The sequence below is a fragment of the Myxocyprinus asiaticus genome, chromosome 4, assembly GCF_019703515.2.
Source record: "Myxocyprinus asiaticus isolate MX2 ecotype Aquarium Trade chromosome 4, UBuf_Myxa_2, whole genome shotgun sequence".
In the NCBI taxonomy this organism is placed as follows: domain Eukaryota; kingdom Metazoa; phylum Chordata; class Actinopteri; order Cypriniformes; family Catostomidae; genus Myxocyprinus; species Myxocyprinus asiaticus.
Genome location: NC_059347.1, coordinates 44,491,526 through 44,512,816, shown reverse-complemented (window position 1 = coordinate 44,512,816; position 21,291 = coordinate 44,491,526). Strand labels below are relative to the sequence as shown.

The 21,291-nt window shown below is 38.5% G+C and overlaps 1 protein-coding gene across 1 annotated transcript in view; it reads right to left on the bottom strand.

The window, feature by feature from the left end:
* LOC127439952 (patatin-like phospholipase domain-containing protein 7) overlaps window positions 1–21,249 on the bottom strand; it is a 31,442-nt gene extending 10,193 nt beyond the window's left edge. Inside the window, exons 1-24 of the mRNA XM_051696257.1 lie at window positions 21,155–21,249; window positions 18,806–18,849; window positions 15,565–15,639; window positions 15,380–15,464; window positions 15,098–15,180; window positions 14,888–14,976; window positions 14,630–14,770; window positions 14,359–14,518; window positions 13,332–13,412; window positions 13,092–13,220; window positions 12,756–12,836; window positions 12,465–12,636; window positions 9,535–9,621; window positions 8,893–8,978; window positions 8,636–8,791; window positions 8,454–8,531; window positions 7,541–7,746; window positions 3,180–3,311; window positions 2,899–3,022; window positions 2,490–2,603; window positions 1,297–1,372; window positions 1,073–1,222; window positions 892–955; window positions 45–213 (exon numbers count right to left, since the gene is read on the bottom strand). Coding sequence (XP_051552217.1) covers window positions 45–213; window positions 892–955; window positions 1,073–1,222; window positions 1,297–1,372; window positions 2,490–2,603; window positions 2,899–3,022; window positions 3,180–3,311; window positions 7,541–7,746; window positions 8,454–8,531; window positions 8,636–8,791; window positions 8,893–8,978; window positions 9,535–9,621; window positions 12,465–12,636; window positions 12,756–12,836; window positions 13,092–13,220; window positions 13,332–13,412; window positions 14,359–14,518; window positions 14,630–14,770; window positions 14,888–14,976; window positions 15,098–15,180; window positions 15,380–15,464; window positions 15,565–15,639; window positions 18,806–18,847 — 2,580 coding nt within the window. The 5' untranslated portion in view covers window positions 18,848–18,849; window positions 21,155–21,249. The remainder of the gene's footprint in view (window positions 1–44; window positions 214–891; window positions 956–1,072; window positions 1,223–1,296; window positions 1,373–2,489; window positions 2,604–2,898; window positions 3,023–3,179; window positions 3,312–7,540; window positions 7,747–8,453; window positions 8,532–8,635; window positions 8,792–8,892; window positions 8,979–9,534; window positions 9,622–12,464; window positions 12,637–12,755; window positions 12,837–13,091; window positions 13,221–13,331; window positions 13,413–14,358; window positions 14,519–14,629; window positions 14,771–14,887; window positions 14,977–15,097; window positions 15,181–15,379; window positions 15,465–15,564; window positions 15,640–18,805; window positions 18,850–21,154) is intronic.
* Window positions 21,250–21,291: the final 42 nt, after the last annotated feature.

Sequence of the window (21,291 nt, the reverse complement as noted above, 5' to 3'; positions counted from 1 at the left end):
ACAAGCTGAATTATATTAATTAAGTCCATTTGAAGTGAGTTCACCTCTCCCACAGTGGGCTCCTGTTCCCCCAGACCCACTATAATGATGCAGTCGGCCTGTCTGATGCAGCGTTGAGTCCAAGGAGTCAGAGTACTGTCTGACTGATACAGGACAATTCGGTGGATGTCTTCCTGTTGGCCCAGCCAACTGGACAATCGGTACTCGTGAACACTGTAAAGGAGGCAAGCAAGTATTCAAATGAAGAGCGCTTTACAGGAAACAAAAAAGCCATGGCTGACTAATGTCACTGGAAAGAAATTATGTTGCATCCCAATTTGCATACTACTATTTGTGCTAAATTGTATGCAAGTGTCTCAAATTACAGTACACTGAAAATAGTAAGCCAAAGGATTTAAAAAGTGTGCATGAAGGATGCAACCAAAAATTAAAGAGAATGTTTAAGAATTGTCATTGAAAAACCCATCCTTATTGACCACTATTCTGAATATTAAAGCTGAAGTGACATTTCTGTGCCACTAGCGCCACCGAACGGAACTGCAAAAAGAAACTTTGTTTTTAAACAGCCTTCCGAATCAGCTCCCCATCTGCCGTTGATCAAAAATAGAGTCCCGACCCGAACTACCATGATTGGTCAGTTTTTAAGTGTAACTGTACATCAGTATTGAGCCTAAAAGTTGAATATTAATGAATTTATGGTAATGAAATTAGCTAGATGTTAACACCTTCATGAAAATGCAAATGTTACATGACAAGGGGATCTGAGGAATAAAGACACAATTTTATTACATGTTAGTGTGTATCAATGCTGCCGTACTGTATATATACATTCTTAAAAGTATAACACCTTTAGTGCCTAGTATAAGTATGCAAATCATGTTTTAATCTCACCTGTCCAAGGCTGCAATACCCAGGCATTGTCTGATGATGTCGCTGGTAAGAAGTAAAGTGGGGCCTTTTTGAAACATAGTGGAGTTAGTTAAGAGTGTCAGCTTAAAATCAGTTTGACAGTAGAGTTGAAAAAAAAAAATAATAATTTAAATAAGAAGAAAAAAAGAGGAACTATGCTGACCAATAGCACTGACAGCATGCTGTAACTCTAGGGTGAAGGCAGTCAAAGGCACTTCTTCAGACACAGGCAGAATGGCAACAGTAGACAGGTTGGAGGCTGGGTTACCTGCATCCCACTTACTGGTTGGGGTATGAAAACCTAAACTGCGAACTGTGAAGACAATTAAGATGCTAAGGCTTTAGAGAGAATACAAAAACACAAACACAAAAATGTTCCATACCTACCTGATAGTGGACCATTAACCTGTTGCATGTTTCCCAAGATTTTCTGCCCAAGAAGATGGATCAGACGAGTCACAACCTAAGAAAAAAGTAGGATGATGGTTTACATACATGCAGTGAACTATGCTGAGATGTGTTAGTGCAGGGGTTTTCAAACTTTTTGATGCGAAGGATCCCCAAATATGATGAGCCCCTTCGAGGGACCCCATTGAAAGTATGTATGTTGCAAGAAATAGATGAACACAATTAGCAATATTGTTTTTGCATAATTCATAGCTTATTATATTCATATGACATTATATGCATATGTATTTTTTAATTCTAAAAAGGGATAGTTCACCCAAAAATGAAAATTCTCTCATCATTTACGCACCTTCATGCCATCCTAGATGTGTATGACTTTCTTCTGCAGAACACAAACAAAGATTTTTAGGAGAATATATCAGCTTTTTAGGTTCATACAATGCAAGTCAATGGGTACCAACATTTTGAAGCTCCAAAAAGGACATAAAGGTAGCATAAAAGTAATCCATACGACTCCAGTTGTTAAATCTATATCTTCAGAAGTGATATGCGGTGAGAAACAGATAAATGTTTAAGTCTTTTTTTTACTATAAATTCTCCTCACTGACCAGTAGGCGGTGAAATGCACGAAGAATGGGGATCGACAAAAACAAAAGAAGAAGAATGTGAATGTGAAACTGGAGATTTATAGTAAAAAGAAACTTAAATATTGATCTGTTTCTCACCCAAGCTTATCATATCGCTTCTGAAGATATGGATTACATTTTTGCTGCCTTCATGTGCTTTTGGAGCTTCAAAATTGTGGTACCCATTCACTTGCATTGTGAGGACCTACATAGGTAAAATACTCTTCTAAAAATCTTCATTTGTGTTCTGCAGAAGAAAGAGTCATACACATCTTGGGTGGCATGACAGTGAGTACATGATGGGAGAATTTTAATTTTTGGGTAAACAATTCCTTTAATGTAATTTTTCAGAATGAAACAATGTCAAATACAGTAAAAAAAAAAAAAAAAAAAAAAGTTTTTTCTTCTTTTTAGCATTTGTTATACTTTTATCTGTAAAATTTGCCATAGATTGCCTAGTACCCCCTTGCAACTCCCGGGGTGTCCCTGGACCCCAGTTTAAAAACCATTTGTTAGTAGAATGAGGTGTTTTTAATGTGGGCTCACCTGTGGGTATTTCCTCTTAATAGAGTTGAGAGCTCCCTCAGGCAGCTTGGCCAGTTCGGAGTCTCGGACTGCGTGAACTGTAGTAGCTCTATTCATATGAGTCAAAGCTTCCACCTATCAGAAACAAATACATGCTTCAAACACAACACAAAAATTGGAACTAGAAGCTGCATTTGTTTAAAATGGTTTTGCTTCGGGATTCAGGATTTACACTGGACATCAAGTGATCTAACACAGTACCAATATTGTTTAAATGACAAAAGTAAACAAAAAAGTAATTTGATGGTTTCATGCTCTCTGCAGCCAATAATTCTTTCCATAATTTAGTCTCTCGACAGCCAATAATTCATAAAACACTAGTCGGCACAAACCATGTTTATCCACACTCTTATCCACACTTGTCACTCACCACACCGATGAGGTCTCCCCGCCCATACTCTCCAGCAAGCTCTTTTTTCCCATCTTCTTTCCTGATGACAGAGCGCAGGCGGCCACTCAGAACAATAAAAGTACTATCCGACTTATCACCTTGTCTGAGACAGACAGAAAAAAAACAACAACCAAGTGTTACATGTAAAATGAGAAAGGACACTCTTTAGTTAATCCAACATCAGTAAGCCGAGCAGTGACCACAGACTTGATACTGACCTGGTTGGAACTACAAGAAAATGAGAAAAAGAGTGTGCTTACCTGTAGACAGCACGGCCGGCCTCCACTGCCATCCAGTCCAGGGCAAAATCAATCTGTCGGACAAAGGAGGAAACCCTCCGTACCACTGTGTGAGCTACATTTAACACCACCCGAGGCTCGACACGCATGATCCTGGTATAAAGTTACAAACAGAGCATACACACACTGCAATGGTCACACTGTTGGTAATAATACTGTTGGGACACATACTTGTACAGAGAAGCTCTCCTTGTAGTGCATGTAAGGAAATTAGTGGTTGACCGATACAGGTTTTTGAATGGCCGATGCCGATATCCAGAGAGCAGAGTGGCCGATAGGCCAATACAATGCTTATATATCAAACAATTTAATATAGTAAATAACATTAACATAAAATTGCAAAAGAAATTAGCTCTATATTTACTCAATTTCACACAATCTTTTAACTTTGTGAAAAAGAATCTAAAAAACATTATTATATATAATATTGTATTTGAAATGGTAGATAGCAGTTTCTTCTGATTTCTGTTTAGTCATCAAATTTTAGTAATTTATTTGCACATGAAGAAATTGTTAATATATTAGAAAGAAGATAATGTCAGTACACACAGTAGTCCAGCAACCATGGATGGTATGTCCATGTTAACAACTGCATTTTCTCAAAAAATACCTAATCAAACCAATTGTACATACAGTGCATAGTGAATAAGACATTTACTAAAAGCACATGTGAAGTGCTTTTACTTTGAAGTTGCACTCACGCACTTGTGGGGATCCTGTGCGAGCAGCAATCTCCTGACAGTTTAAAAGGCCTGGATCGCCTGCTTGGATTGTCACAGAGTGACCGTCATGATTTCTGAATCAGCTATGCCCCAACAGTGCGACATTCGGAAGAAAGAGGGTAAGGCGTTTGAAGTTTGTCTCCCGAGGAAGCCGACTCCGCGACCCTACCAGCCAAACCGGGGAGGTTTCAAGCCCTCTGAGAAAGGAGGACAGTCTGTCTACCAGCCTCCTAGTCCAGCCCCACCTCAACAATTGGGTAATGTGGCTCCCCAACAGAAACCGGGCCATTCTAAACTCAAACAGTTTTTTGTGGCTGCAGCCATAAAACATCGTCCCGCCAACCTAAAGGCTGGGAAGAAGAGGAGGGATTTGTCTGACTTGCCAGGAGGGTTCTGGAGACAGCACCCAGGGTTTTTCTGTCCCAGTCCCTCACGAGACCGACATATTTCTGTCCATAAATACAGTTCAGAAAGTAAAAATTTCAATGTCCCCACTGTTGATTGTGCATGGGGCAGGAGCACAGGTTCCTTTAGTGCCCCCCACAAGTTCTCTTCCCCCTCCTCCCACGGGATTTGTTCTGAGGGCAAAAGAGAAAGTCTGCACAAGCACTCTTGTCAAAATAAATCGTTCTCTGGCGCATCCAGGCCAAGGGCCTGGTGTGTGAAGATGAAAGAAAACTACAATACAAAACTACAATACAAAAATAAAGCCAATAAACACATCTATAACTCCTGCTACCGCAGCTCCCATCTTGCTGCTCAGAATGGCTATGTCTCCTTTGGAAGGCTGCATGCTAGGTAGGACACGTCCTTTGAAGGCTGCAGTATACCAAATGTCCTCCTTTAAACATGTCTCGTTTAAATGAGAGGGCCGTCGCAGGACAAATGGAAACGGAATGTAACATGGTTGCTATGACAGCACGCCACTCTTTAACAAGCGCGAGCTCTTTGAGTGAGAAGGGAACAAAGTCCCTCTGGAAGGAAATATATGAGGTACATTTTAGGAGAGTTAAAATGATGTAAAGAGGAAAGAAAATAGATTTTTAGTCTAATATTTTATTTTAATTATATATTAATATAATTAGACATATGATTTACTTTGCACCCATCTACTGAGGTACTTCAACTTGGGAATTAACATTCGTTTGAACATCATATTTATGGGCAAATTGGCGTCATTTGTTTTTAGACATTTCCGTTGAAGCAAAGAATTGTGGGTTATGAGTGCCCACGAAGGATACACCTCTTGCATCCTCTGAATTCCCGTGAAAGAAGGTCGCATTCGAAGGCTGCATTCGAAGTGTCCTACTCGAGTATTAGAGGAAGAAATAACCTCTTTAAGAAAAAGCAAAAAGTGATAAGAATAATACTGTTGGAAGATCGCCATCAGAGTTTTTATTCCCAGTATTTTGTTATTCCAAAAAAAGGGGGAAGTCTCCGTCCCATTCTAGATTTACGGATCCTCATCAAACACCTCAGAAAATACAAGTTCAAAATGCTCACGCTCTGATCTTTATCTCATTCTATTCGTCACGGTGACTGGTTTACGTCAAAAGATCTCCAAGACGCTTATTTTCACATTTCCTGCTCACAGGAAATATCTCAGGTTCGCCTATCAGGGCAGAGCCTACGAGTACGTGAAAATTCCTTTTCGGTCTTTCTCTAACACCTCGAGTATTCACCAAATGGTTCAAAGCGGCCCTGACACTGCTAAGAAATGCAGAAATCAGAGTGTCGGCTTATCTAGACAATCTGCTTGTATGCGCACTGTCTCAGCGGCAAGCGGAGAGAGGTACGAACATATTGGTTACATATCTGGAGAGCTTGGGATTCAAAATAAACCAAGCAAAGAGCTGTCCCTCGCAAGAGATAATTTATCAGGGGCTCAGGCAGAACTCCATTCAGCTTCGAGTGTTCCTTTCAGAGGAGCGCATCGAAGCATTCTGCACCTGTATCTCTTTGCATACGTGCAAAGGACGAGAGCACGAAGGGAGAGTAGTCAGCTTTTTATTTCATGGTCTGACTCTCATAAGGGTAAACCTATTTCTTGCTAGTGACTCTCTCATTGGGTGGTGGTACGATTGTGCTATGCTATACTAGCTCTAATCGGCAACCTCCGGAGGGATTACAGGCTCACTCCACAAGGGGTATGGCCACGTCCTGGGCACTGTTCAAGGGCATTTCAGTTCAGAAAATTTGTGCTGCAGCGAGCTGGACATCTCCCCACACATTTCTTCGATTTTACAGACTAGATGTTACAGAGCCTTCTGTAGCTCACTCTGTTCTTGAGGCGGGAATACAACATACTATACAGTAAGCACATACTGTATATACATACACACACACACATATATACTGTATAAATGTATATTGCTAGTATGTTGGGGTGTTTACAGGAGTGGTTCCTTATACTTCTTTTTCTGGTTTCATGTCTCAGATAACTATGAGCATGGTTCAGTTCAGTTTTTAGGTTCTGTGTCTTTCTCTGCCTTTGGCTTTATCTGCTTTTGTCAGCATATCTGCAGTATGGGAGTTGTCTATATCCCTTAGTGAGATACTGAACGAGTGTTAGAAAGAGAACTTTAGGTTTCTCACTTAACCCCGGTTCTATGATAACATGAAGTGAGGTATCTCACATTATTGCCCTCCTTGCAGTTCACACGGAGAAGAGATATGCGGAGAATGAGGCAGCAGCAGGTAGCTGTAGCTTATATTAGGGAGGTGAGACTCCCCAATGGCTGCAGCGATTGCTCTGTCAATCTTGACAGATGTGTTGTTATTAGTGCTTCTGCAGTCGGTCACGCCTGAGACGTTCCTTTAGTGAGATACCTCACTTCATGTTATCAGAGAACCGGTGTTACGTGAGTAACCTAAAGATTTTTGTGAGGTTCGTGAATTACATCTGTATAAACTAAATATCTGCATATTTGCAAATGGTATATAATAGAAATTTTATTGATATTTGTCTTTTATCATTATAAAAGAAAGTTAAAAGTTACAGAGAACTGCTGAGGAGAGGCTGATAGAATACGTGCTTTAGAGGTAAATAAATGAGTGCTCCACAGGGTGCTGGATCTGCTCAAGTTCTATGAGGTTTGTTTATTACATCTGTTTAAACGAGATATGCTCATATTTGCAGATGGTATTTGATATTAATTTTATTTATATTTGCCTTTTTATCATCAGACAAGACATTTAAAAGTTACAGGGGACTGTTGAAGAGAGAGAGGGAGACTGAAACAGGCGAGAACTTTAACATTATGAGCTCAAACGCATCTGCCACGGTTTGATATGTGGACCATTTAAATGAGACTGTGTTGCACACCAATCTATTATTGTAGTTACAAGATGGCATGTAACAACAAAACAAACCATGACTGGTCGTTTACATGCAAGCTTGTGATTTTCGGCACCCTCAAACAAATCGGCCAAGCTGGAAAATTTATCGCCCGATGCCGACAATTAAAAAAGTCAGAATATCCGCCGATTTATCTGCCTCAGTGATATATCGGTCAACCGCTAAAGGAAATTATCATATATTTAAAAGTTATATATAGGTCTTTTTAAAATCTGGAGTAAAATCTAGTGCACATGACATACTCATAGAAGTGTGTTTTGGAGATGGACAGGAAGCAGCAGTCACGGTGGGCACGCACAGAGAAGATGAGCGGCTCTCCTGTGAGAACGGCCAGGTGGCCCACCATCTCTCCAGGGTGAGTCACAAACAGACACGTCTCCTCTTCTCTGTCAATCAATCTCTGGTACACATGCAGAGTTCCCGAGATCACAAACTGCATGCTCACATCCTGTCACAGACACACAAACAGTGCATGGATTCACACTGCTACCTGAAATTGGTAGTTATACTCATTGGGAAATAGAAAGGATCAAAATTATATAGGTGCGTCCCAAACCACACACTTCTGCACTGTTTTATATCATTTTGAAGTGTAAGTAGTGCAAGTAGTATGTTTACACTGAAAATGCGACAAAAAGAAGTGTACTACGAGTACCCGGATGATGCACTTTTTCAACCATCATAACAGAGTGTGGAATGTTGGACAGTTCATGCACTCAGCGCATGCGGCTTGCCGTACATAGCGGAAGGGGCGGAGTTACCGGCAGCGATGGTGATCTGGCAAAACAACTGTAAATAATGCAGAATATGACAACTAGCTAAACTTCTGTGAAGACATCACCTTAAAAAAATTAGTTAAACGCTTCACCATCATACCATGCTGTGTGAATATACATATTATTTAGATATAAGATTTGAACTGAGGGTGGATAGTGCGCTAAAGCTAGCGGCAACACAACGATTAGGTTTGAAACATCACTTCCGTCAGCTGTTAAATGGCGAATGCTTCCGTGTAGTAAAAAAACATTAAGTGTTCCATTTGGGACAATACTACACTTTGAAAGTCCATACACTACATGGCTGAGAGCATAGTATGTTTTGTAAGTGCATAGTGTACAGTGTGTTATTTGGGACACAGCTTTTGTGTTTTTCTACCTGGTCTCCCTCACTTGCAACCACAGATCCCGCCTTAACTTGCCTCAGAGTCACTCTATCTTCAAGAAGACTGGGGTCCTGGAGCACAAATAAAGTGCCATTATTACATAAAATGTTTCCAAAAAGTTAAATAAAATTAAAAATCACTTCAGAACAATATACAGTAATTAATGTGGCCTGACCTGAAGCTGAATAATCTTGAGCAAGTCCTTCTTGGCAGCTTGGAAAATGGCATTTACTTTACTGTGGTGGATGTGGCTAAAATGACCCCCAGTGTCTGAGTAGTGGAACACAGCTGAGGGAGAATGCTGCATCGTCACTGACTTCTTCCGAATAGACTTAAGATGGGACAACAGATGAAAACAAAATGTGAGGAGACATAGGAGAGTTTATGGACTTTTATGTTATGTTATTTTATTACAGAATGAGGCCAAGATACCTTATGAATGGCAACAGGACTTGAAGGGGCATTCTCTTTTAAAACGCTTGATCTGTCAAAGGTCATACTGTGGTCAGGAGAACCAGCTGTAAGATAAGCAAACATTAGCACCATGAAAATATTCTTTATGAATCTAGGGCTGCATGATATAACTGGGACCATATTAGTGTTTTATTTATTATTATTGTATGGGTCTAATATATTGAGACGATATTGGAAACAGACAATATTACTGCTTATTTTTTGAGATTTAAACAGTACACCTTTTTTCTGTATCAGGTTTCAAAGTATTAATGAATTAATGAATTAATGTTTCACTTAAATAGCTCTTTTCTGACACTACACTCAAAATGCTTTACACAGTGAACAGGGGACTCTTCTTAAACCGTTAATCGTATTTTTGCTATACATTAAAATGTTAATTTCACATGAAGCGTGTGATTTCACTTAGTGTGATCACTTTAAAACAGGCAAAACTGTATAGATTTATAATATTGACCATTATATAGGTTATTGACCATTACACAAAAAATTATTATTGGCTATCACTATCGACCAAATATAGCCTATGTATCAGTGCATCCCTAATTTAAACATAATATAAGGTAAGTTGAACATCTAAAGGTGCGGGTGAGGCTCTACCATGTGCACCATCTAAAGGGGTTGACAGAGAACGAGACTTCCTGAATAAAGTGGTGGGACTTTCTGTTGGATTGGGCTTTCCACCATCTGAAAACAAAAGAGCAACAAAGACCAGAAAGTTTTTTTCATAGCTTTGTGTGATTAGCTTTTGGTAAGCAGATCCATGAAGAAATCAGTCTATTAAAGAAAATGGTAACACTTTACAATAAGGTTCCATTTGTTAGTATTAGTTAATGCATTAGGTATCATGAACAAACAATGAACAATTTATTTTTATAGCATTTATTAATATTTGTTAATGTTAGTTAATAAAAATACAATTGTTCATTGTTAGTTCACAGTGCATTAACTAATGTTAACAAATGCTACTTTTGATTTAAGAAGTGTATTAGTATGTGTTAAAATTAACATAAACTAAGATCATTGTTAGTTCATGTTAACTAATGTTGTTAAATGGATAGTTCACCCAAAAACGAAGATTCTCTCATCATTTACTCACCCTCATACCATCCCAGATGTGTATGACTTTCTTTCTTCTGCAGAACACAAATTATGATTTTTATAAGAATATTTCAGCTCTGTAGGTCCATACAATGCAAGTGAATGGGTGCCAACATTTTGACACTCCAAAAAGCACATAAAGGCATCATAAATGTAATCCATATGACTCCAGTGTTTTAATCCATATCTTCAGAAGTGATATGATAGGTGTGGGTGAGAAACAGACCAATATTTAAGTCCTTTTTTGCTTTAAATTCTTCTCCCTGCCCAGTAGGGGGCGATATGCATGAAGAATGTGAACATGATCTGTTTCTCACTTACACCTATCATGTCACTTCTGAAGATATTGATTTAACAACTGGAGTTGTATTGATTACTTTTATGCTGACTTTTGTGATTTTTGGAGCTTCAAAATGTTGGCACCCATTCACTTGCCATTCACTTATGGACCAAAAGAGCGGAGAATTTTTCAACTTGATGAAAGAAAGTCATATACATCTGGGATGGCATAAGGGCGAGTAAACAAACAAATTTCATTTTCAACTAATGTTAACAAATGTAACATTATGGTAAAGTCTTACCAAGAAAATTATACTGGAAAACAGTGACAATCACTCACATCGCAAAAAAGATATGCATAAAAATTTTATATCAAATGGTAAAGGAGCACTGTTTTACAAAGAAGTTATAGCACATATGTATTTGTCTTTCACTCTAGCAGAGGTTCTCAACGGGGGCATTCAAAGGATGCCAGGGGGTGCTGAGGGCAAATTAGTAGAGAGGGGGGGCGTTAGGTTACAACTAGGGGGCGTTTACCAGTCATAATAATCAAATCTATCATCAAATTCCTCTTTGCATTAAAACATTTATCTAGACATGAAGTAAATCAGTTTACTGATTGGTTCTCAATTACACGGGTTGGTATGCATTTGTACTGCTGTTCTAGGGTTGTGCCGATAGATGATGATCTCGGGGATCGACAATGGTCAGAGTGATTGCCAATAGCTGATGCCTTTGACGATGTCAAGATGATATTTGGCTCATTTTCCCATTAATGTATTAAATTATTATTATTATTATTATTATTATTATTATCAAATTAATATTACAAATAATTTGCCCAGCGGCACACAGACACACACTTGAAGAAACACACTTTATTATATTATTAAGAACAGATGACAGAAAAGCCGTCTATGCGCATGTATGACACTCTGTTTGTACGGAAGCGTGCAGTCTTGTGGAACACGCGCATGTAAAAGGTTCTCACTCTTTGTTTCTGTCTTCTGAATTTTTAGTTTTTTTGCAAGAACAGTATCGTCATGATCATTATGAGTGCTGCAAATGACCTCAGACATCTCATCTCAGGAGGTGCTTTGAGTTCAGTTAGCTTTATTTCCACAGAGCAGTTCATTGTGACCACAACTCTGCAGCCTATACATCTGTGATTAAAACATAAAATAATACAAAAACACGTTCACCCCAAATCATGATTTATATTTCAGTGATTATTATCATCATTATAATTATTATTTTTACATTTATAATTGTTTTTATGTCTTCATTTGTGTAAGTAATTTTCCACCTGCATTTTTAGATGGATACTTGCCTGACGGTAAATGTCGTAAATTAGGTTAATTATATATATTATTTTTTTGATCACTTCGTTATTTTAATTGGTTTTTCGTTTCGTTTGGAGTGCAATTTGAATTTAGAAATATATTTTTGGTGAGCAAGGCGGAGCCGAGCGGCATCTGGGCAGAGCGAGGCCGGGAAGATAAGTGGCGAATGACTTTCACCTGCGTGCCACACCGGTCTGGGGCGGCGGGAGTAATTAAGGAGAAGAGATAGCGGCAGACAGGTGAGAAAGACGCGTGAAGCTGTTTGTGTGTTGAGCTGAAAAGCCAACAGAGTTTATGTGTAGAGAAGCTGAAACGCAAACCTTTTGTGTACTGCTGAAAAGTGGCCTTATTGTGTGCGACTGAAAAGTGCAACAATAAATGTCTACGTGTTTTGTCAAGCCAGCCCCAGCGTCCTCCTTTCCACGAACTGTTACAGTATTTGATTTAGGTTTTTTGTTTTTTAAATAAATTAATTTAATTTTCAATGCAAAATCACTTAAGCAAGAATATTCACCGATCCCTCAGCCCGGAGGTTGCCGATTGTAATTGGATATTGTGATATATTTATATTGTGAAGGAGGGAACAAAACGAATTTATTCACACACATGATGTATTTTCCCAGACAACGAAATACCCGACCGGTAGAGAATGCAGAAATGAAGTAGGTTCTTTGCCAAAGAGATGTTTCCCTTCACAACTGTTGTAAAGCCATCTTTTAAAATGTTGAACAACACACATGAAGTAGGGGGGCATTCATCAAAAAAAGGTTGAGCACCACTGCTCTATAGAATTAACCACAGCCATACCCTCTCCTGTGAGTCTGTGCATCTGACTTGTGTCACTAGCATGGTCTGAGGGCCTTTGAGGGACTTTGTCAGCCAATTCCTCAACTGTCTGAGAGTGTCTGCGCAATCCCTTGGCAGGACTGGCTTCTCCTACAACACCGGCCACTGATGCCAGAGAAACAGCTTGACTTTCCTACATGATGTGACATTATGTATCTGGTCAATACAATGCTGTAAAAAAAAAATAAAAAAAAAATGCCACACAAATGTAAATATTTTTTAAAAGGGTACATCATGAGATAAATGTCTGACCGGATTGAAAAGTTCTGTGGTCAGGCCCAGATAGTTGTGAAGTGCAAGAAAAGTTACTCTTTGAAGACGCACCATGATAATCTGGAAAAACAAGAAAAAAAATCTGTTAAAAGGGACTAAAATTCTATAACTTTTCCAGATATAAAGATGTCATTAATAAAATCGGTTGCAGTTTGGGTAGCATCAGTAGCAATGTTTAACACTTTCTGCATTAAAAAAAGAAAATATTAAAACAAACTTACAATTGTTAATTTCCATTCAAAGCTCAATGAAGCATATTTCTGAGGAGATATATTCTTATCTGTTTTTGGTATTTACTTAAATAGGTATTTATACCTGAGTAACACGGACAAGCGTTTCTGGGTATTTCTCAAAGACGGATTGGAAAGCCTGTGCTGGGAGGCGGAGAACAGTGGTCGGAACTGCTGCCAAAGCTGAAACTGTTTTATACGGGGCTGGATGACCCTGTAGTGGGGATTTAAGTTAGAGGTATAATTTAAGACTCAGTGAGCATTAAAACAGTTCAGAATAGATCATTTGCATATCTAAGATAGAATGAGGCCAGATGGACATTACAGTGATGACATCGAGAATGCTGAGAAGACTGTGAACGCTGTCTCCAGGCAAAACATGCTTCACCACCACGTCTTTTCCATCCTAAGCCAGGGAAAGAAAAATACAGTGTCATAAATTTTTACATGTTTATAATATGCTGAAATTTAGCCTGCTTTCAGTAGGACATTTTAAAAGTGAAAATGCTGTCATCATTTTCTCACCCTCATGTAATTCCAAACCATAATGGCTTTCTTTGTTCCATGGAACACAAAGGGAGATGTTATGCAAAATGTTAGAATCAGTCACTATTCATTTTCATTGCATATTTCTCCAAACAACTAAAGTGAATGGTGACCGAGACTGTCAGCCCCTAACATTCTTCCTCACTTCTCCTTTTGTGTTCTAAAGAAGGAAGAAAGTCATACGGGTTTGGAATGACACAAGGGTGAGGAAATGACAACAACATTTTCATTTTTGGGTTAACTGTTCTTTGAAGTTTCCATTTGACTGTAGTTATTTAGGGTTACACGAGACACCTAAAAACTGATGAATGAATCATATCTGCACAAGAGTAATCCATGCGAATTCAGTGGTTAAATCCATGTCTTCAGAAGCAATATGATAGGTGTGGGTGAGAAACAGTCCATTTTAACTTTACCATTCTTCTTATTTTGTTTTTGGTGATTCGCATTCTTAGTGCATATCGCCACCTACTGGGCAGGGAGGAGAATTTATAGTAAAAAAGGACTTAAATATATTAATCTGTTTCTCACCAACTCCTATCATATCACATCAGAAGGCATGGATTAAACCACTGGAGTTGTATGGATTAATTTTATGCTGCCTTTATGTTCTTTCTCAAGCTTCAAAGTTCACTTGCATTGTATGGACCTACAGAGCTGAGATATTCTTCTAAAAATCTTTATTTGTGTTCAGCAGAAGAAAGTCATACACATCTGGGATGGCATGAGGGTAAATAAATGATGAGAGAATTTTCATTTTTGGGTGAACTATCCATTTAAAGGATTACAATAATTCACCCACTTACATTCTCATGGATACACAGATCAAGACGCCCATCCTGCACCACAAAGATGCTATCATCAATGTCTCCTGGGCGGAATAATCCTTCCCCCTGCTGCAGCTGCACAAACACCATGTGTCGACATAGTTCTAAGAACAGCGGCTTCTCAAAATGACCCAGAACTCTGAGAACCACACAAGTCAAAACAATCAGATGCTGAACAGCATTGCCAGATCATTGTGAATCAGTGATCTTTTTCTAGTTCTTGAAAGACGACACAAGACAAAGTACCAACCTCACATTTTTCAGCATATACAGGACCTCAGAGGGTAGGTGAGAGTTCTGCATGTCAAATTCCGTTAGATCTGCTTCCAGAAGTGAAGGAGGAGGCTCTTTTGGCTCCAGGGTCGGTGGCTCCCTCCGAATATGTAGGATTCTGATCAAAAGACAGATAGGATGTAAACATGATGCATGTAATGATGTTAAGATTTTTTTTTGGATACTTGTGTTCAATGTGCAGCTTTCTTTTTGTCATTTGTGAATTGTCACATACTTGCGAGCTATTGACAAGACTTTTGTTCTTTTTCGGGTTCGTTTCTGAGATACTGGACCTGAAGTGGCTGGCAAGGACAAGGTCTGTACCTGAATAATCACAAATATGCGAAACACAACACTGTAATGGGATATCATCACATAAACATGATATTAACCAAAGCTGTGAAAAGATTAACAGTCAAGGAGGAAAATACTAAAGTCCAGATACCTTCCTCATAATCTTCCTGCCATAGAACATTACTTTGTCTCTTTTTCGGAAACGATATTTAGGACCCTCGGTTTGCTCTATTCCTGAAGAATCCAAAGACAAAAATGTTGATGACACATTCTTAAAAACATCAGGCATTACAAGGACATCAGGTATCATAAGAATTTTCTAAATGACTTTTTTTCCCCCACACCGAATCTCCATCTCTTCACTTCAGTGCCCAGCTGTGAAAACCCTTTAAATCCATATTAACAATTAAACATATAAGTCTGCAGTACTCACCGGCCTTGTATCTTCTGTGCAGAAAAAAGACAACAATACTGATGAATGAAATTACAACAGTAGCTCCAATCAGCACACCAGTCCACTGAATAAAAAATCATGAATACAAGCACATGAGTAAACTTTGCCTCCCAGACGAATAATACTAAATAATTTTATTAAAAAATAACGGGGTGGTTGTATACCATGGTGCTCTGTAACTGGTCCTCTATGAAATGTTGCACACGAGCCTTAATCTCACTTCCAGATGGCAAAACTGCCTAGAATACAAAACAAAATATCAAAATGACCATTATCAACTACTATACAGGAAAAATAAAGACTGAGCAACTACAACCCAAATTGTAGATGGTCTTAATTAAGCCTAATAGGGCCTAAACTACCAACATAAAGGTTGCTGGTTTAGTCACAGGTGAGGGTCACCCAAGAACTGGAGAGTTTCACTGAACACAGTCCTACTCAATCACCATTTCAGTGTGTAAGTCACAAGACACATGGTTTTGGATAAAGTCCAGTTTACTTTAAAGGTGCACTCAGTAATTTTTTGAAAATGTCATACTGGAGTAGAATTGGGGGAGAAGGGGGGCACATGTCCGCCCCCACCCCACCCCCCCCAATGCTGTGAAGGGGGTGATTTGTCCCCCCCCAATCATGCATCTGTCTTTGTTTATATATTTTCATCAACACACTGACATTTTTTTTGTATGAGATACCTTGCAATTGCATGGCTGTGAGTCTGTCATATTGAGACAAAAAACTTAAGTCCCCCCTCCGCTGAACGAGTTAGTATTGCCCAACTAGACGGCGGTTGCAACCTGCAATTTCAGTCTGTAGGTCTGTTTTCCCCCACAAAACTTTTGTATGAATTTAGAAAACATGAAATATATCACATGAGTCATATGTGGAGTCAGTGAAGATGTTAAAGGTGTCCATATAACTGATTGTCATGGTAAGGAAAGCAGACAGGCATTTCAGATAAGCAGGTAAGAATTGTAATTTTCTGAAAGGGTAAATTTTTTTTAGAAACATTAACCCTAATGCTTCTTCTGAATGTTTGATATGATACAATGTATAAATATTTAAGAGTATGCATTGAATTAGGGATGACGGGATTATACAGTTTACTATTAACCATGATTAAAAATATTACGGTTAATTTAACCATAAGAATTTAGATTCGGGGGCCTGGGTAGCTCAGCGAGTATTGACGCTGACTACCACTCCTGGAGTTGCGAGTTCGAATCCAGGGTGTGCTGAGTGACTCCAGCCAGGTCTCCTAAGCAACCAAATTGGCCTGGTTGCTAGGGAGGGTAGAGTCACCTGGGGTAACCTCCTCATGGTCACGATTGGTGGTTCTCGCTCTCAATGGGGCGCGTGGTAAGTTGTGGGTGGATCACGGAGAGTAGCATGAGCCTCCACATGCGGAGTCCCCGCGGTGTCATGCACAACGAGCCACATGATAAGATGCGTGGATTGATGGTCTCAGAAGTGGAGGCAACTGAGACTTGACCTCCGCCACCCGGACTGAGGTGCAGGCATGTGCACACATAGACATCAAAGGGGGCTTGAGCACCTGCCCTTTTTCTGGGGTGCTTTTTTATTTTTTTTATTTTTTAAATAAAACAGCTTCCCTGTCAAACAAATATATTTATTGAATAAAAAATAAAAATATCAGGTCGGGAGATGAGACTTTGTCGAGTTCCAATGCCCTCCCTCCCTCTGCGTCTCCGTGCAGCAATGCAGCACACATCAGACACACAGACAGGCAGCAACCCCTCCCATCTCCTATCCCAGTTGTGTTTTTCTTGGCTTGTGTGGAGGTGAGTGGTGATGAACAAAAGACTAAGCTACCAGTGCCTCGACTTTACAGCTAATTAGCCAAAAGCCAGCTGTAGCTTAAACACACGAATCCCAAAATATAACAAAGGAATTCGATCTACCAGACTCATATCCTTTAAAAAAGTGCCTTAAATCCGCTGTTTGGCAGCATTTAAATGACTGACTGAAGACGACGGATGTAAACAAGCAGACAGAAGTCACAGAAAGAAACATATTCTACAAATGGGACAGGATGCTCCAACAACAAACTAGTAAGTTTCATATTTTTAGCTGTGTTGATTTTAAAGCGATGAATTAAAGATACCACTTTTTGTAATGATTAAGTTTTCTGACAGCATGCAGTGCATTTGCGTGTAGTTACTATCAGCGAATAAACTGAAAAGTTGCATCTTAAATCGTCCTCATTAGTTAAAGCATTGCTTCTGTACAAATTCACCCCATTCAACAATTAATGTCAATTTTAGTCATGATTGGACTTTAAATTGCCTGCTATGGGCAATGTTCCCATTATTATGCATAGTCCACAGGTTTATTTGTAAGGTGTTGTGGACAGTATTTAGAGTCTGTTGCCAATTCTTTATGTTGGGGTATCTGACAGAACAACGGATTGCTTTAATAAACTGATGCAGAAGAAAAAACTGTTGGATGCCATGAACTACATGTTACGCACCTACAATAATCTTACAGTTATGCACTTTTGAAGCACTCTGTTTACACTTAAGTACATCACTGAGCTCGGGATACGCATAAGCGGTGTTGTGCTGTGCCTTATTACCTCCTATTTTATTTTTTATTTTTTTGTGTGTGTGTATTTATCAGTTTTCATATTATCGGGCTTCCCTTAGTGTCCACATATCCCCCAGAAATATGTCCACGTAGAAGTTAAATTGTTATATTATATGCATTTTTTACATCAATGCTGTTGCATAATAAGAAAATGTGCAAATAATTGTAAAACCGGTTAACCGTGATTTTTTTCTCAGACGGTAATCTAACCGTCAAAAACTCACACCGCGGCATCCCTATATTGAATATACTTTTATTTATCTGTGCATTAATTTGAACTGTTATTATGCATTGTGTAATGTGTTGTAATGAAACATTTCATCCCCCGTCCCAAACTAACCCCACCCCACCTCCCCCCGCCAGACCCACATTTGTTCCCCCTCAATGTTCAAACCAAATCTACGCCATTGGTAGAAACTCTCTATTCACAATCAGCCAGGGCTAATTTATTCCATGAGTGAAAGTGTCCAATGTGGTTACAAAGATAAAGCGAGTAGCATTCGGCTGGTCATGTGATCCTAACATGCAGCCCCCACAAGGGGACCCTCTCCATGTAGAATGAGTGCCAATGGTTTTATACATACGTTTCAAGTTAATTTCTTTAGAAGTAGAACTTTTTAAAGGAGGAAAAAAATATTAACAGGGTTGTCCCTTTAATTAGTGTACTGTGAGCCAACATCTGATCAATGCTTAAATAACTAGCATGGCTTTATTATTTGACAGATACTGATACACACTGTATTAGCTATACATTTGATAAACAATCATTAAGGGCAAGGGCTTAATTTTAAGATGTCTTACCGGGTATATACTGCAAGTATCCTCTTGATCTTTGTCTTCCATATCTACCAGAATGGAGAACAATTAAATAAACACAGTTGGTAATAAATACAGTTGTTTGCATTATGCTTATTTCCTTGAGTTATCCATTTTTGCACAAAAACTCCTACAGAAGAGAACTGATTATTTATTTTCATATACAGTAGGTGACATCTTAAGGTAGGGTGCATGGAATCTTTGTTTAAACTATTTTCACAGTAATAAAGATGACAATCTTTTATAAACTACAAAAGACCGTGGCTGGGTTTCCCTGATAATGTTGCAACTTACCCTTTTACGATCATCTTAACTAATGTTGCTTGTTATTTTACGATGGAGTAACACCTGTTTCCCAAACCAGCACATAGATTGCTTAATATAAAGTTGAATTAAGTTCTTCGTTACGGGAGCTGTCCAGTCCAATGGGGCTGATCACTTTGGCCAATATACACTACCGGTCAAAAGTTTTGAAACACTTACTCATTCTTTATTATAATTTTTATTTTTCTTTTTTTTCACATTTTAGAATAATAGTAAAGTCATAAAAACTATGGAATAACATAAATGGAACTATGGGAATTATGTTGTGACTAAAAATCCACAATAAATCAAAACTGTGTTATATTTTAGCATCTTCAAAGTAGTCACCCTTTGTCTAGAATTTGCAGACATGTACTCTTGACATTTTCTCAACCAACTTCTTGAGGTATCACCCTGGGATGCTTTTTAAACAGTATTGAAGGAGTTCCCATCTATGTTGGGCACTTATTGGTGCTTTTCTTTATTATTTGGTCCAAGCCATCAATAAAAAAAATTTTTTTTTAAATTATTTTATTTTTTATTACATTTTAGTTTTATAATGAAATAAATTAATATGGTGGCACAATTATATTTTTGTCTACAAAACTACTTTCAAACATTTAAGCATCCGCCTTCAGATCAAAAGATTTTTAAGATCATGAGAAACATTTCAGGTCAAGTGTTTCAAAACTTTTGACTGGTAATGTATGTCCAGGAGTTTGTCTTCTTAACGTAAAAATAATGCAGAAACACTAACAAATGTGGAAGTTGTCTGTAACCTTGTAGAGGCACCGAGATTTATTTACTATTACAGAATTTAATGAAAGAAAAAATGGTGGCTTTAGTAAGATGGAGTTTCAGATGTGTTGATGCTAAATTTTAGAGATTAATGAAAGTGACTCAATAAATGTGTGCAACGTGAATGTACGCGATGTGAATCATGAGGGGCTCTCACGTAGCCTAAAGTTTTGTTACTTTGGCTGAAAACTGAACAAATGCACACAGAACAGGATTAAAATGATGGGCATCAGTGTTGAACTCATAAAACTATCTAAATATTAAAAGATTATCTGGTTAGACTTCAAGGCACTGGGAAGACCCCTACTGAGGCACTGTGCACTTGTAGCCTTAGTGCCACTATGCATCATGCAATTTGTTACTGCCTTGTAAAAAAAACTATAGGCGAGCCGATTTGAACCAGCCATTGGAGGAAGAAAGAAGAGGAGGAGGAGGAAGAGAGAGGGAAGCTCTCATTACACACTCTTACTCTAATCTCCTTTGTTAAATATATTTTAATGATTTATTTAGGAATATTTATATCTGGGTTATATACAACTATGCTTATCAAAGAAGGCTAATAAAACGTTATATTATATTACGTGTTTTGTAAATTTAGACCAATCACATGGCATGCGCAGACTGCGGAGACTGCCTATTGATTTCAACACATATATATCCTCTGAAATAGTTTACATTGGCTTCCCAATGATCAAAATATATTAATACTATATATTAAATCTCCCATTGTCTTTGATAAACTGTGAAAGATGCCAGAAAGATACGTTTAAGTTGCACTTAATGGTCTTAATAGCGGTTCAAAGCTCTCGTTAATTTACGGACTTTTTAACGAACTACTTAGATAAAGATGCTTTTGGGAAACGCCATTTAGAGATTTACTGCAATCTGAAACCCTGGCCTGATATGTCCTTTATGAGTCCCTCTCCCAGGGCAAAACACGCAGGTTGAAGGTGGAGTGTGCAATTTTAAATTTTAAATTGTAATTCTCACAGAACAGAAAGCATTAAGTGACTGATTCATTTGTGTAGCACCGACTGATGCGGAAGGGGTGTGCATGCTAATCTGGGTTAGAGGTAAACACAGTACCGTTGTTTACACAAAAGCCACTTGTAATCAGATACACTAAGTAGTCAATCACTGTTACTTACAAACACAAAAATGTTTAACCATATAACGCGGAGATCCTACATGCAAATAATGTAAATAAATAAGTGAACAATAGAAAACACCTACTGAATAGCGTTTCAAAACTCTGTTTTTGTCACTCTCGATGTACTTTAGAATCTCCCCAGGATTCTATTTACAATGTCAGTCCCACGAGGACCAACACAAATCCTCTAGTCAGTATCCGTTGCTCCTATTGGCTGCCT